Source organism: Falco naumanni, chromosome 8, assembly GCF_017639655.2.
Source record: "Falco naumanni isolate bFalNau1 chromosome 8, bFalNau1.pat, whole genome shotgun sequence".
Taxonomy (NCBI): domain Eukaryota; kingdom Metazoa; phylum Chordata; class Aves; order Falconiformes; family Falconidae; genus Falco; species Falco naumanni.
Window position 1 is genome coordinate 42,581,500 of NC_054061.1, and position 14,960 is coordinate 42,596,459.

At 35.3% G+C, this 14,960-nt stretch overlaps 1 protein-coding gene across 1 annotated transcript in view; it reads left to right on the forward strand.

Moving 5' to 3' along the window:
- The window catches only part of SCN2A (sodium voltage-gated channel alpha subunit 2), an 80,764-nt gene that overhangs the window by 15,273 nt on the left and 50,531 nt on the right, over positions 1–14,960 (forward strand). Inside the window, exons 2-6 of the mRNA XM_040604433.1 lie at positions 5,949–6,267; positions 9,373–9,491; positions 12,036–12,125; positions 13,895–14,023; positions 14,699–14,790. Coding sequence (XP_040460367.1) covers positions 6,001–6,267; positions 9,373–9,491; positions 12,036–12,125; positions 13,895–14,023; positions 14,699–14,790 — 697 coding nt within the window. The 5' untranslated portion in view covers positions 5,949–6,000. The remainder of the gene's footprint in view (positions 1–5,948; positions 6,268–9,372; positions 9,492–12,035; positions 12,126–13,894; positions 14,024–14,698; positions 14,791–14,960) is intronic.

A 14,960-nucleotide genomic window follows, 5' to 3' on the forward strand; every position in this document is an offset into this window, starting at 1 on the left:
TTCAAGAATTTTCTCAGCCAACAGTGACTGAAATCAAAACCCCATTATTTTCTGCTGCTCTGGTATATAAACAATAAGCTTTTGCTCCCTTGAGGCCCAGGGAGAAACTAACAGCTGGAGCAGCACAAAACAATGAGAAACCTATGCTCATTAAGACCCTAAAACTGTAAGGGCCTGTTACAAGTTTCTTGATTCTCATTCTGATCAGTTTTGCTACAAATCTCACGCTCATCACTGATCTTTCTTTTTACAAGGCCTAGCCTTTCTTAAAGGCCTTGAAGGATTGCGGTCTGTCTGCTCTGTTCATTCTCTATTTTCACTGGTAAAAGTGAAAATAACACTTTCCTAACAAGTCCCTCTTGCTGCAGTTTAACCCCACAACCTGTTTGCCTATATGCCTCTTCCTTGGAGGAGCTTTCTAGACATATGAAGACTGTCATTGTCTCTTCCATCAAACTTTTCAATGTAAAATAAAGACAGAAAGAACTCAAATTCCACAATGCCTTGGATGTTTTCTCTTAAGTTTTGTTTTTTATACTGTGGTCTGAATTCTTTCCAGGTGGCCCCATATTTTTTGAAATGCAGTACCCAAGTTGGACATACTGCTCCAACTAGAAGGGTAGAAGATGATTTCACAAGTTTATAAATTTAAGTACTTGCGGTTTTTTTCCAAAACTGACAGTTTTCACTCATGGTTGGTATGTAATGCAGTTAAGTACTCTAGATCTTCTCCTGTAGAGCTATTGGTGGGGTTTTGTTCCTCATCCTCTAATTTTTTAGTTATTTATTCTTGCCTAAATACAAAATCTAGGACTTGTATCTCTTGAATTGCATCATTTTTCAAGACCATTTTGTTATTTGTCAAAACATTTCAAATTCTAATCCTCCAGTTTACCTGTAGCTCTCTCAGTTTCATGTAGTCTGCAAAGCTAACGAACATGTTTTTCAGTCATCTAGATCATCATGAATACTTTAGTAGTATAGTAAGTATTTTAAGTACCATGGGGGGAAGAGGTGTCAGGAATTTCTCTAGATTCAGTGTACTTGATTAAATGTATACAATTTACAAGTTTGAATGTATATTATTTACAAGAAGAAAACCCTCCATTTTCCCTCCTCTACCCCTTTTTCTCTTTAAATGCAAAAAATAATACTTCATTTTAGAGTATAAATTTCTGATTTTTTGGTGTTTTTAAGATTAAAGTTCTCAAAGTGATATTAACGTTATTTGCAAACTACAGCAAGTATCACAGTAACCTACACTTTGCTCAAAGTTGCTTGTCACTGTTATAATTTTGGGACAGATTTTATTTAAAATTTGATTGTTTCAGCAAAGAAAGTAGAAATATGCCAATGTAATTTGCTGCTATCACAAAGTTGGGAAGCATTGTCAATGAGAAAGCTATTGGACAAGGTGAGCTTGATGACTGATGTTACTGGAATGAGATGAAATTCAGAACTATATAAATGAAAAGTCATGCACTTAGGGACAATTGTGACATAGTATAGGAACACACAGCTGGAGAGTAAAAGGATTACAAAACCCCTGAATGATGGCACGTTGCCACTTGTACATTTTAATGCTTTGCTTTAACATTGAACGTAGACAGTTAATTTTTATAGATTTCTGAGGAGAATCTGGTAATCTGTTTGCTTTCTGATTTTATTAATCAAGATTGTCTGTAGATGAAGGGCTCCTAGACTGCCAGGAAAAAACTCAGAAGTTTCTCTCAGCTCTGTCCTGTCAAAAATCATTCACCCTCATGCAGATTTTCTTTACATATGACACTGAACACTTCTTTAACTCTGCCCTTTATATGGGCCATGACTGTTTTGCAAAATGATTAAAAGTCAAAGTCCACTTCAAGCTTTCAGATGTGCCAGAGAGGTGGGAAGGTGGATAGCATTGGTGATAAAACTACTCATAAAATGTACCCAGGGCTGTAGGTAGGAAGCTAGACAGCAGCTGGAAATTACATATTACCAGAATTATTCTTGTTCAGTTATTATATTTTAGGTAAATTTTTGTCCATGTTTTTTGAAGCAGGTTATGTTGGATTGGTTTTTGATTGGTATTTACTATTTCATTTGGTCATTTTCCCTTCCTATATCTACTAATTTTATCTGTTACATTTACTATAGTATGTAGTATTTAATTTTTTCAATATATTTTTAAGGATTGTTTCTAGCTTCTCTAGATGTAGTACTGTGGTCTCCTCTTCAAAAGTATATATATTTCTCTTTTAGACTACAAAGATCGTATTGCATTTCCTACCTATTCTGTCTCTCTACAATACTTGTTCTTTTCACCTTACAGCCTAGTAAGACTGTACACACAAGAATCTAAGCAATGGGATGCAATGTCCCACTGGCTATTTCCTTTTTGTCTTTACTTTTCACTGTCCTTCCTAATACTATGCATGTGGATTGTATAGCATATAGCACTGGTGGAAATCAAATTGAGATCTCAGGTAATTTCAGACTCATACAATAAGAAACAAATAATCAGACACTTAATATACCATTGATGGCAGAATGAAGATCCATTTCCATATTGTGAATTAGCCCAGCTTGTCAGGTACTTGGTTTACTGCAACTTTCATCAGTAGCTGCATGCACACATATGTACATATCCACACATATAAATATAAATATAAATAAATAATGAAAATACTTTTGTATTTGTAGTTAGAAGCTGCATTACTACTGTGAATCTGTGCTGTCTCATAATCCTCTTACGTGAGACTACAGAGCAGCTCGAAGTAAACCACAGTCCCAATTAGAGCCAGCCAGAAGTTTTCATCCAAAGCTTTTTAACAAAAAAAATATTGGTTACATGGAAGTGTTTACACAATTTCTATTTATTTCATTGAGTCATTTGTGAAATTAGAAAACCTTATCAAATAAAAGACTTTTTAGAAAAGGCTTTTAACATTATTTTAAAATATTGTGTAATGTTTAAATGATCCAAACCCAAATCAATATTTGTGATGTGGTTAAATTACATCTCTCATTTGACACATTTTCTTCTTAGTTGCTGAAAATTTCAAAAACAGTGTTGGATCCAGTCAGACTGTTCATTTTCTCACTACAATTACCAAATAACCAAATTATCAGTATTTGTCCCTCTCTTCATTGTCCTTTTTTCAAATGCACAATGGCATTTCTTCAGCTACTGTATTCGTTCCTTCTCCAACCTTTGTCACTTTAGAGTGACCTATGCTTTTTTTTCTTTTTTACTTTCCACAGCTCCTTTAGTCCACTTCACAGCTGAAGGAAAGGAGATGGCAGAGAGGCAGAAGTAAATGATTGCTTGAAAGTCTGAATCAGGAATGAGTTGCTTGAAAAGTTTGAAAGAGATTTGGGTACGCATAAGACAAGGAGGGAATGACAGAAGATCGATGGTGGGGAAAGAAAGAGGCTAAAAAAGTTTTATTAGTGCAGTGAGAGAAAAGGTATGATAGAATCATAGAATGGTTCGGGTTGGAAGGGACCAACCTGCCATGGGCAGGGACGCCTTCCACTAGACCAGGCTGCTCAGTGTCCCATCCACCCTGGTCTAGAACACTGATGAAAATCAGTAAGAATAAGAAAAACAGAGAAAGCAAGAGAGTGAAAAGAAGTAAGATGTCATTTAGGTGATGTGGTGCCCAGAGGTGTTGTCTTACTGATTTGTTACATGGGAGGGGTGTGCAGTGCTCCTGATCATCCAGTCTGGCTCCCTGCTACCGTGGGTGATTTCTGTACAGGCATTCATCACTGCAGTGAACATTCAGAGCTGCCATTCTTTCCTCTCTGGATTTCCCACATTTAGAAAGAATACATATCAAATATATTGTATGAGTTTACTTTAGAAAACTCATATAAGCTATATCTTAAAATAATCCAGACTGCTGATAATCCAGACCCAGGAACTGCTTTGATGGTACACTGCCTGTGCAACCTCCATTTTTCTGTTTCTCTTACTTTGCTATCCCACCCACTTTCTTTCTGTGTCACCTTCACAGTTTAACAGCTATGGTCTCATCAGCAGTAGCTGCTATATATTCACAAGAATGTTTGAGAATCCTGAGACCTGGCTGGTTATATAAACCCGTGTATTTTAGTCCCAGAGTCTCAGTTTAAGCAAGTGTTCGAGTATGCAAAAATTCTTTACCATTTCTAAAACCGTTTATGGATGTCTATCAGTACCATCTAGTGGCCATAAGAGTTATAGCACTTAGTAGGCTCGCACAGGAAATGTGAGATTTGACTTCAATAACCAGGATCCTTCAGCAGGAAGTTAGGTGTGGTCTGTAGAAGGAGACTTTAAAAAAAAAAAAAAAAAAAAAAAGGAAAGAAAAAAATGAAAAAGGAAAAGACATGATGGAATTTTAGCTGCAGTCTTCCTTGGTGCCATTCCAAACCCACATAAGTGAAAGATTCTTCACTGGTAATGAATTTTTAAATTGTTTCCTGCAGTAATGAAACAGGATTATGCCTTTTATTTTTTTTTTCTTCTTCTGTAATTAACAATAAAATCTAACAGGATTCTGCTGCAGGACCACTTTCATTTTCCTAATTAACCCTTCTACTGCTAATAGTGCAGCTTCCAGCAGCAGTTTGCTACAGACCGTCCATGACAGAATGCACCAGGTGCATTTGCCCGCAATGGAAGAGCATGCTCACGGGGAGACCTGCAGGAGTTGGGATGTGTGTAGATGTCCGTATAGGTGTAAATGGCTGTGTGCGTATGGTTGAAAAGGGGAGGAAAGCATCATGTTGCAATTTATTTAGCGGGCTTCAAAAATATGAATTTGTTGCAGCTGTACTGGAATATGTATATTTAGTGAGACAGTAAAATAGGATCATGCTGATTGTATTTCTAACTATTGTATTGTTTTAATTTGGTAATTGTTTCGTGGGTATATTGTCTTACTCAGAAGTTGTTACTTTTTTGTTGCATTTGCTATATTTTTAATGTGCTTACTCAGGAGGAAGACTCTTGAGAAAGGTTCTTGAAGGCTACAGGAAAGATGCCCTTTGTGTTTTCAGATCAAAGTATTTGCATTGGGAATATTTTCCACTTGTTCTTTTTAACTGAACTGTCTGGAGACATTAAGAAGAGATGGGTCTGCTCTTGTTAGTGAAAACTGTGCAAAATATATACAACCGATATGGTATCAGACATAAAAGATATAAATGCAGTATGTAATGATTAAAGATCATTTTTGTTTAATTCAGCAATTCTTCCAGTGCACAGTATGTTACCAGGCAGGGGATCTGAATACAGGTGCTTATGCCTGAATCTTGTTTCCTGAGCTGGCAGCTTTGCAAAAGCAGCATATTTGTACCCAAAGAAAAAGAGCATCTTGCATTGCTTGCAACTGATCTCTCTGGCCGTACATGGCAGTAGTGGATTCTAGGAGTCATTTCTGGTCCTTGTAGCTAGAGGGAGGGTTAGTCCAAGGTGCAGCTTTTGGGATAATAAGGAGGTGAATTGTCTGGAGTCTCACTCCTCAACACAAAACTAGAAACACTTCAGGATTGTTGATTCCTCACACTGAATGCGGTGGAAAACATCTCCTGCTTTGTTCACTAGAACAGACAGCATTATCTTTGATAAAGGCAAGATGTTATTGTATTGTATGTGACTTTTTTAATACAGTCTGTAGAATTGATACTCTATTGTCATAAGCACTAAATGAATTTGAAACTAAATATTTTAAGAATTGATACCTTCAAGACAACTCTAAGAGGCCAGCTCCAAAGGAAAATGGTTTGTCTTGAAATAAAAACAAATTAAAAAATCTGTTTCACAGCAGCCTCGTCTTGGATGATAATTACTGAATTTAACAAGATGTTCCACAGAAAATTCTATGAAGGTATATTCTTTTATATTATTTGTAGCTATTTGTGTTGCTCTAAATTTTTTCTGTGTTTTTTTTTTTATGTATATATATTTTTAGCACTTTTTTATGAGAGAGGCTAAACAGTAATTAAGAGGTGCAGGATGAAAAGATGGCACAATCAGTGCTGGTACCACCAGGACCTGACAGCTTCCGCTACTTCACAAGAGAATCACTTGCAGCTATTGAACAGCGTGTTAATGAAGAAAAAGCTAAAAAATCCAAACAAGAACGCAAAGACGATGATGATGAAGATGGCCCAAAACCAAATAGCGACTTGGAGGCAGGAAAGACACTGCCATTTATTTATGGCGACATACCTCCAGGAATGGTGTCCGAGCCCTTGGAAGACCTGGACCCATATTATATCAATAAAAAAGTGAGTGTGTTGTATATTTTTATCAGACTTTAAGAAGATTAAAATACAAGGAACCCTCTCACAGGCATAATATTCCCAGTATTTTGGACATGGTCTGTATGTATTATACATTTCCCCCATTTAATTGGCAGAAATCTTAACTGTAAGAACAGAAGTTAATAATGAAAGTTTGTGGGACCTGGTTTGTTTGTAGAGATGCATTTAGGTTTATTTTAATATACCTGGCATTATACTAAAACTTGTAACTTTCAGTGTTTTACACACAGGAGAAATTAAGAAGTAGCACAGGGGTTATCTTTAGAATTATTATTTTATGAATTGCTGTATTATAGATGCGAAAAGATCATGTCTTCACTATGAAACCCATCTAAAAGGTAGCTGAATGCCTTTTCACTAGCTTTCTTCACAGTCACCTGGAAAGTCTAGGTCGCATTCTCTTGTTGCTGGGAAGGATAGGGAAATACGTGAAGGTAATTTCTCAGGATATGCTGAAGATCATCCTCTTCTGTTTTGTACTCTGTAGAGGCATCATATATCTCAGTGAAAAACTCTTCATATCCAGATTTATATTGTTCTATGATTTTTATCAAAGAGATGTTTGAAAGAGGGACAAAAAGAGGAGGCAGGAATTAATCTTGGAGTGTTGACAGAATGTTGCGTAATTTAAAAAAACATTTTATAGATATGTTCATTTTTGAAAAAATAAACCCACATATTTACTTTCTGTTTAAAGTAACAACAACAATTGTTGTGGCCAAGCACAGAAGTGCTGAACTTTTAGACTTTTGACCAGATGGCCTTGGGTTTCCTCCAGAATTCCAGTCGCTCAGATTCTGGCATCCTATGTATTGCACCATCATTATTTTATCAGTAAAGAACAAATTGCCATTATTTTATTTTCTGTCTTCACAATTTTTTCTTGTGCTTTCTTTTCTTTCCTGTGGAAACTAGCTAGTGAATGAAAACAAGTGAATTTAAAAAACAACCATGAAAGCAAAAAAAAAAAAATACTTCAAAGAAAAAGGAAGAAAACTCCCAGCGATTGTTAGGAGTCAAACTTGAACTAAGTAAAAAAATACAAATTAAGATACCTCCTGCAGGAATTAAGGGTATGCCTCATCACAAATATGTTGAAACAATAACAACATAGGCATACTGTGATAAACTAAACAGACAGAACAGCTTTAAAAAAAAATCAGCTCTACCTTAAATGTTCATTGCAGAATTTCTAAAAACTCAATTTGTGCTACAGGGAATCAAGAGTTAAATTTGAAAACAAAGTTTTCAATTAAATATAATGTTCTACTCCCTTTACTCAAGTGATTTACCCTGTTGAAGTCTGGAAGTAAGGCAAATGGAAGTTGGGTCAAAGTGCTGATCCCTTTCCTTCCTTCTTTCCCAGTTCTGCAGTATTAAAACTCTCAGTTCACTGTTGGAAATCCTAAAGTTAGTACACATATTATCACGCTTTGGAAACTAGAAAAGTAATTCTGCAATTAAGTGTGGACGTAAAGTGAAATCCTGCTGAATTTCTTTTTCCTGATTGAGAAATGCCTATCAGTTGTCTTGATCTTTTCCAAAAGCATAGTGGTTTCTAGTAGATGTAAGACTCCAAACTATACATGTATTGCCATAGTAATTTCTCCCATTATTTTTCTTGGTGTTCTTTGCATATCTTTGAATGTCCTCCTTTAGGTCAGGCTCCATTTAAATTTTTTAATATGTCTTTATGAGTCAGCATCACACAACTGATGCTTCATCAGTTGTTTTTTTTTCAGAGTAAAGGGAACAGAAAACATATGAAAAACTTTGATTTGAGGATATATTTTCTTGAACTCCAGGAAGAATAGTAATAGAGTTGAAAAGCAATGGTAGCAAAGAGTACATTACAGACCAATCCTTTCTCCTCTACAACAAAGGACCATGGCATGGCTTGTGAATCAATGGGTATCTGGGAATGCAAGTATGTTCTGTTTGGAAGCACTGAAATGATTTCAGGCAGGGGGAGGCATTTTGTTTTCAGGATTTCAGCTGCTGTATTTGGCACACCTGCTCAGAAAGTAGAGCATAATTTTTACAAATGCTGCCCTCTGATTCCAGCTGAAGCAGATCATGGCTACTGGCTGTGCTCCAGGTTTGCATGGCTTGTGTTCCCTTTGGGCTTTTTAGGGCTGCCACAATGCTAGCTAGATCCACTTACCTTCAAAGAGCATGAACTTTCACCCACGTGTAGAAAGAAGTGATGATAGAAATAGAATAGGTATTTCCCCAAATGCATGGAAATCTAAATAATTTTAAAACTTACTGCATGTTAAATAAAGGCTTTATTCTTTATTTCCCAGGTCTTAAGAAAACTATTACATTTATAAATGCTTCTTAAAATGTTGATAGTATGCATGAGCTATTGCTGAAACTGTGGAGACACAGTGAAAATACATGGATTATTGAATTCTGTATTGGGTAAAAGTAAAGCATAACAGAAGGAAAATAGACAGAATTGCAGGTATGAAACTCACAAGAAATAGTTGAAAAGAGAACCAATACGTATACTCTTGCCTTAGAGTACAGCAAAAACTGTTCAGTACATCAGTGTAATGTTGAAAACTGGTTATTGAACACTCTTCCTTATTTTCATGAAGGTCATTCATGAAATTTAGATCACTTCGTAAGTACTATTGCCTTAGTGCTTTAATGTGATAACTAATGCTGGCTATTTGATCAGGGAATGCTGAAGTTTTAATGGCTGTCATGTTTTTTAAAGTTACATACCTCACTATAAGGTACAAATCGTCATATACTAATACTTCAGAAATTATGTATTATGTATACCTCTCTGTCTTCTAGGTAGCAATATCAGGATTACTTGTAGTATCTAAATGAACTTACTTGAATGTTTTCATGCAACTGTGTTTATAGTAATTTGGGTTCTGGACTCTCCTATGTGTGAACTGGACAAGGGAACTGTGATTCTGGGGGAGGTATAAATGGAAGAAAAGTTTCACCAAATATGATTAATGATTAAATGAAAATGATACTGGACTTTAACCTGTAACTTGTTTGTAACTTGGTGTCTTTTAAATGCTTTTTCATTCTGTCTTTTTCCAGACCTTTATAGTATTGAATAAAGGGAAGGCAATATTCCGATTCAGTGCCACCTCTGCCCTGTACATGTTAACTCCTTTCAATCCTCTTAGAAAAATAGCTATTAAGATTTTGGTACATTCATATCCTTTTAAGTGGTTAGTCTAAAACTGTAGTGAATGAGATGTTATGTAGTATTTACATCATTCTCTGGCACATGTCCCAGGATCAATGTGATCTATAGTGTTTTGTCCCTCTTCTCTCCACTATTTGTCTTACATTCTTTCTGTTATTCCCTTTTTACATTTGTGTTCATTGCTGGATCTTAATATAGTAGAATCAGAAGATAGACAGCCAGTCATTGCCCTTTACAATTTCTTCCTGTGTCCTTTCCACCCCAACACACCTGTTTTTTCCCTTCCCGCTTATTTTTCCTGTAATCATCATATTTTTTTATCTTTTCCTCTCCTCCACACTTTTCATAAATTGCAGATATATTGCTCAAAATACTTTCAGTTCTTCACTGACACTGTGTGTTATAAAGCAAATCTTTGATCCCAGGTTTGTGCTTGCATGAATATTTAGTGAAAATACGGTTTCATAATTCCTTTCTTTCTGATTCAGATCACAATTGCAGAAGGATAGGTTGATCAACAGCTTAGGCTTCTTGTTTTGTTACGCATTCTCAGTCCTATATGTATCTTACCTGTCTATTTTATCTCTTGATCGTTATTCAATTATGCACTCGTAATTCTGTAGATGTTTTAATTTCAGTCTTCAGGTAGGATGTGAGATTTCCACATTGCAGGTAGACATTTGCAAAACTAAATGGTAATAGGGACTTATGTATTCTTTTGTCTTTTTTAGTGTTTTGATAGCTGACTATAGTAGGCATCCCACTGGTCTGATGCCAAATGCTGATCTGAACAATGAGGGCATTGACTTCAGCAAGGCTGCTTACTTAAGGAACAAATACAAAAGTTTGCGCACTTACATTTTACAAAAGTCTAACATAAGTGCACTGAAAGTAGTTTTGTGATAGCATTACATACAGGGATACTAAGATCGCATAGAATAAAACTTGAAAGGATTTTTTTTTCAATCTTGGTATAATGGAATTCTGATAATTACAATGGTTGTTACATGTTGGATGTGTTATCAATGGCTAGCTTACAAATGACTTCAGGATCAATCATGACACTACATAGCCTGTTTTATATTTGCTTGCTACAGGTGTCACTACAAATAATTGTCAGTTATCTGACATTCCTTAGGAAGTTATAGAGCATTATTCAGTTACAAGGAATAATGGGAGATCATGGGACTGAGATGGTGGTGAAGAGCTAGAGTCACCAAAGAATGTTAAAAAACATTGTTAAAAATTGTGGGAAGGTATATGCTAGTTATTTTACCACTGACGAAAGAATAGTGACGATTTGCGGCTCTGAGAGGACATTTCATCGAAAAGGATTTTGAAAGCCTATGTAAAATACAGGCTTGTGGAACACTTTAATAACACATGATTTTCTATGTTTTTTAAAAATACTTTTCTCTTCTGCTTTGCTCATATATGAGCATATAGTGAGAAGCTAGATGCTAAGTAAAGAATTTGAAATATATTTACTGAGCAGAAAACCCGAAGAATTGTTGAATGTAATGCCACACAGTTGTTTGAAGGTTGAGAAGGCAGAGGTATTTGCTGTCACTTGAAGGTTTTCTTCATTAATGTAGACATGCAAAGAGAACTTCATGTGGGGAACCTCACAGTACTTCCCACCCCATTATACTTGGACTTCTATTTAGAAACACCATGTGAACCTGCATTTTATAGTTACAGAAGCTAAAGCTCTTCTCATAATCGAGCTTTGTCCTTTCTAGTTTTAGGTTATCGTGCCATCATGTGGATGTTTTGTGCATCATCATTATGGTTTTCATTTGGTGTTTGTATGTTCATTTCTGAGAAGAATGTAGTCAGTCCAGAGAGTGAAAGGTTGTAGATCCAGAGCAGTTCTGTTAAAATCAGTGGAATTATTTATGACTTGGACCTGTTCTGGAATTCTTTTTAGATTTCTTTTTTTTTAGAATTTCATGTGTCTTCCCTCTGCCAACATTTATACTACAAAATCTATATATAAACCAAACAGTAATAAAATAATTTTATCACTAAGATTTCCCTATGTTCTCTCCTACTATATAATAACTAGCTTTCAATATATGTATTACAATGATAAGCAAAAACATTGATATGTGCCAAATTTTATGGTGAAACAGAAAAAGAAAAGTCAAGAAAATTTATTTTTCACTGTTTTGTATGAATGATGTAGATCAGATTTGGCTGGATCATCCAAAACAAGTGCCTTTTGTGTTATTCTACTAAATTAGGAGCTACTACTTCAAACTTTCACATTTTTATTCAAAAGAAAAAATAATCTAAGGTCTTCTTAAAATTAAGGGTGGTCTTTTTTAATATCTTTCAGATTTTCTAATTTTTAGTATGTGATTGTTCTCTTTTAGCTATAAAACAGTGACTGTGGAAGCTTTTAACATATTCAGGGCTTTTCCCCGAGTGTTAGCAGAGCAGTGGAGGGATAAATAGCTCCTGATAGTGGAAATCTGCCAAAGCAGTGTGTTATTTGATAGTCTTTTTATGAGATTTTCTGGCTTACATTCCTTAACTCTTAACCTACATTATTCAGCATGCTTATCATGTGCACTATTTTGACCAACTGTGTATTTATGACCATGAGTAACCCTCCAGACTGGACAAAGAATGTAGAGTAAGTTAAATGGATTTTTTTTAAAATAATAATATTCAGTAATCTGAAATAAACTGCTGTAAAATTATTTTATATTTGGGTGGCATCCACTGGCAGCAGCTACCTTGTTGGCATATCCTTTCAACAGATATTCTGATGCTAGTTTCTTCTGTGCAATATTAAGTACATATATTTTACAATGCCTCATTACAAATTGTTCAATGTCCATCCTCTGTTTGCAGTACTCGATGGAGAATGTAAGAAGAGAAGTTAGACTTATGATCATGCAAAAAAGTGGATTATAAATATTTTCCACTGCATTCTATGTTACGTCTGTGCAAAAATGCGGGGAAATACTCTCCCATGTCTGTTGCAATAGCCATTACAGATAAAGGGATCGTGTGATGGATGGCTGTGTTCACTGTACTGCAGCTTTCCTTTACCAAAGACAATCTAACAATGGAAAATTTGTATGGAAAAAAAAGAGCTATTAAAAAAGTGTTTAAGTGGTTGGCTAATATTCCCTTAGGAAAAGAAAAGGTCTAGCACGGTGTCAGCTACTTGGTGCTGACACACAATTGGTGTATATTTTGTTGTAGTTCCAAGGCTGTAGACCCCAGTGTGAAATGCTGCTCTTCATGGTGCTTCGTTTTTGCAATAGCATTTTATACTTCTGCTGCTTCTTCATTCCTAACTGCTTTGGATGATACTTACCTGCTTAAACTTCAGTATTCAAAAGTGAAGTCATAGAGCTGTTAAAGTCAATGCAGGCATCCTCATTTTGAGTTCGATATGAACATGTATGTATTCAGGATGTCTACCATCTAGTAAATATTTATGAATAAAGATATCTAGCTTCAGTATTTCTTTATGTCATTAAATTGTACCATTTAGATATACAACAGATAGATACATGTAGATACTCAACATCTGTTGAGTAAAGTTGTGCAGGAAAGAAATTTTTTAGTAATTAAACTGAAAATACTAACATTGGAAAAATCATTTCAGTTTGACTCAAGTTTGAAAACCATTTCAAACCTTTAAATAGTTTAATTTGAATTCTTTTTTCATTAAAAATATAAATGAAACAATATTTCAAGATGACATCATTTGCAGGTAGAAAATTGAAATTACTCAGAATGCCAGAATTAAATATTATTACTTTTTAAATTTCAACCACATTTTTTAGTCAAAATGAGTAGCTGAATTTTATTCGTATTTGTAAAAAATGTTTAGTTGCTCTTACACAGGATTTTGCATCTGGAAACTCTTGGTTCATTTCGGTACTATGCCTGTCTTGCTGAAGGTGAAGTACTGGATACAGCTACTCTGTAACAAAGCCAAACAGGACTGGTGAGGGTTGGCACACTGCCAGCTCATGGTACTAAACAACATTTCAGCATAAAAATAACATTGAAGGAAGACATTTTTAGTCTGGAAACAAATTCTGAAATCCTAACATGATCTATCCGCATGTTTTGTTATAACATGGATTCAGATTGGACATAAACATGCATCAATGATGTAACCAGGAGTTTTGTAGCTGTCTTACTGTACAGATTATAGAATTTGAACTTAAGCTATGGGTTGTCATATAGTCTTTCAATCATAATTTTATTCCTCCTTCCTTATGGTATGCATTCTGCAGATGTTTAAAGTTGGTTGTAACTGCCATTAAATTCTTAGGCCACTTAAAAAGAAGAAAATGAGAATAAAGCAACTAAAGAGCATCATGTGTAAAACTAACATTTGTGTGTTTCTATAAACTCTGTCTTGCATATTTTCCTCAGATACACATTCACTGGAATTTATACCTTTGAATCCCTCATTAAAATTCTTGCAAGGGGCTTCTGTTTAGAAGATTTTACGTTTCTTCGAGACCCATGGAATTGGCTAGATTTCACTGTCATTACATTTGCGTAAGTCTTCTGCTCATTTTTTTATAAAAATATCTTCTGATAGCATGAAATAGTGACTAAAAATTGCCTCATATTTTGTCAGCCAGAACATTTGGAGCCTGGACTTCCTGCAGTTTCAATATGTTTCTTTTACCTCTTTTACACATTTTAGTATTTCTAACTAAGCATGTGCTGCAGAGGCCAGCATGGTGTGCCAGCCCGTTAGGATTGTGAATGCCATCAGCCTGAACTGTTCATATCCTGTCTCCTTTCTGCATCCCAGAATTAAAGGAATCCTTTTGACTTCCTGCTATAAGCTGACCAAATTAGGTTTCAAACACCAAGTCAATGTGGTTTATTTTGATAAAACTTATTTTAATTTCATGGTCAGGAGCATATTTATAACACAGGCAAAATACAGTGAATGGTGAAGAGGTCTTGATCAAAGACCCAAGCAAATAGGATAAAATCTGCCTCAATTCTGAGTAACTGTGATTTAATCCTACAGGTATGTAACAGAATTTGTAAACCTAGGCAATGTTTCAGCTCTTCGAACTTTCAGAGTATTGAGAGCTTTGAAAACTATTTCTGTAATCCCAGGTAAGAAGTAGTTGGTGTAAGGTGTTAGGCCCCTCGTATCTCCAACTGTTATTTGTGTGCTGTCATTGTGTTTGTGTGTGAACTCCCCTATTACAGATATGTGACAGAGTTTGTGGACCTGGGCAATGTCTCAGCGTTGAGAACATTCAGAGTTCTCCGAGCTTTGAAAACAATATCAGTCATTCCAGGTGAGAGCTAGGTTAAACACTGAGGCTGACTTTTGTTCTACAAAGGCCGTACTCACATTTTTAAAGCATAAGCCTTGTTTGCTACACATTGTTGACAAAATAAAAAAGCAGGAATCAAGACATGTAATTTTATTTAAATTGATTCTTGCTTATATTACTTGTATTTTCTT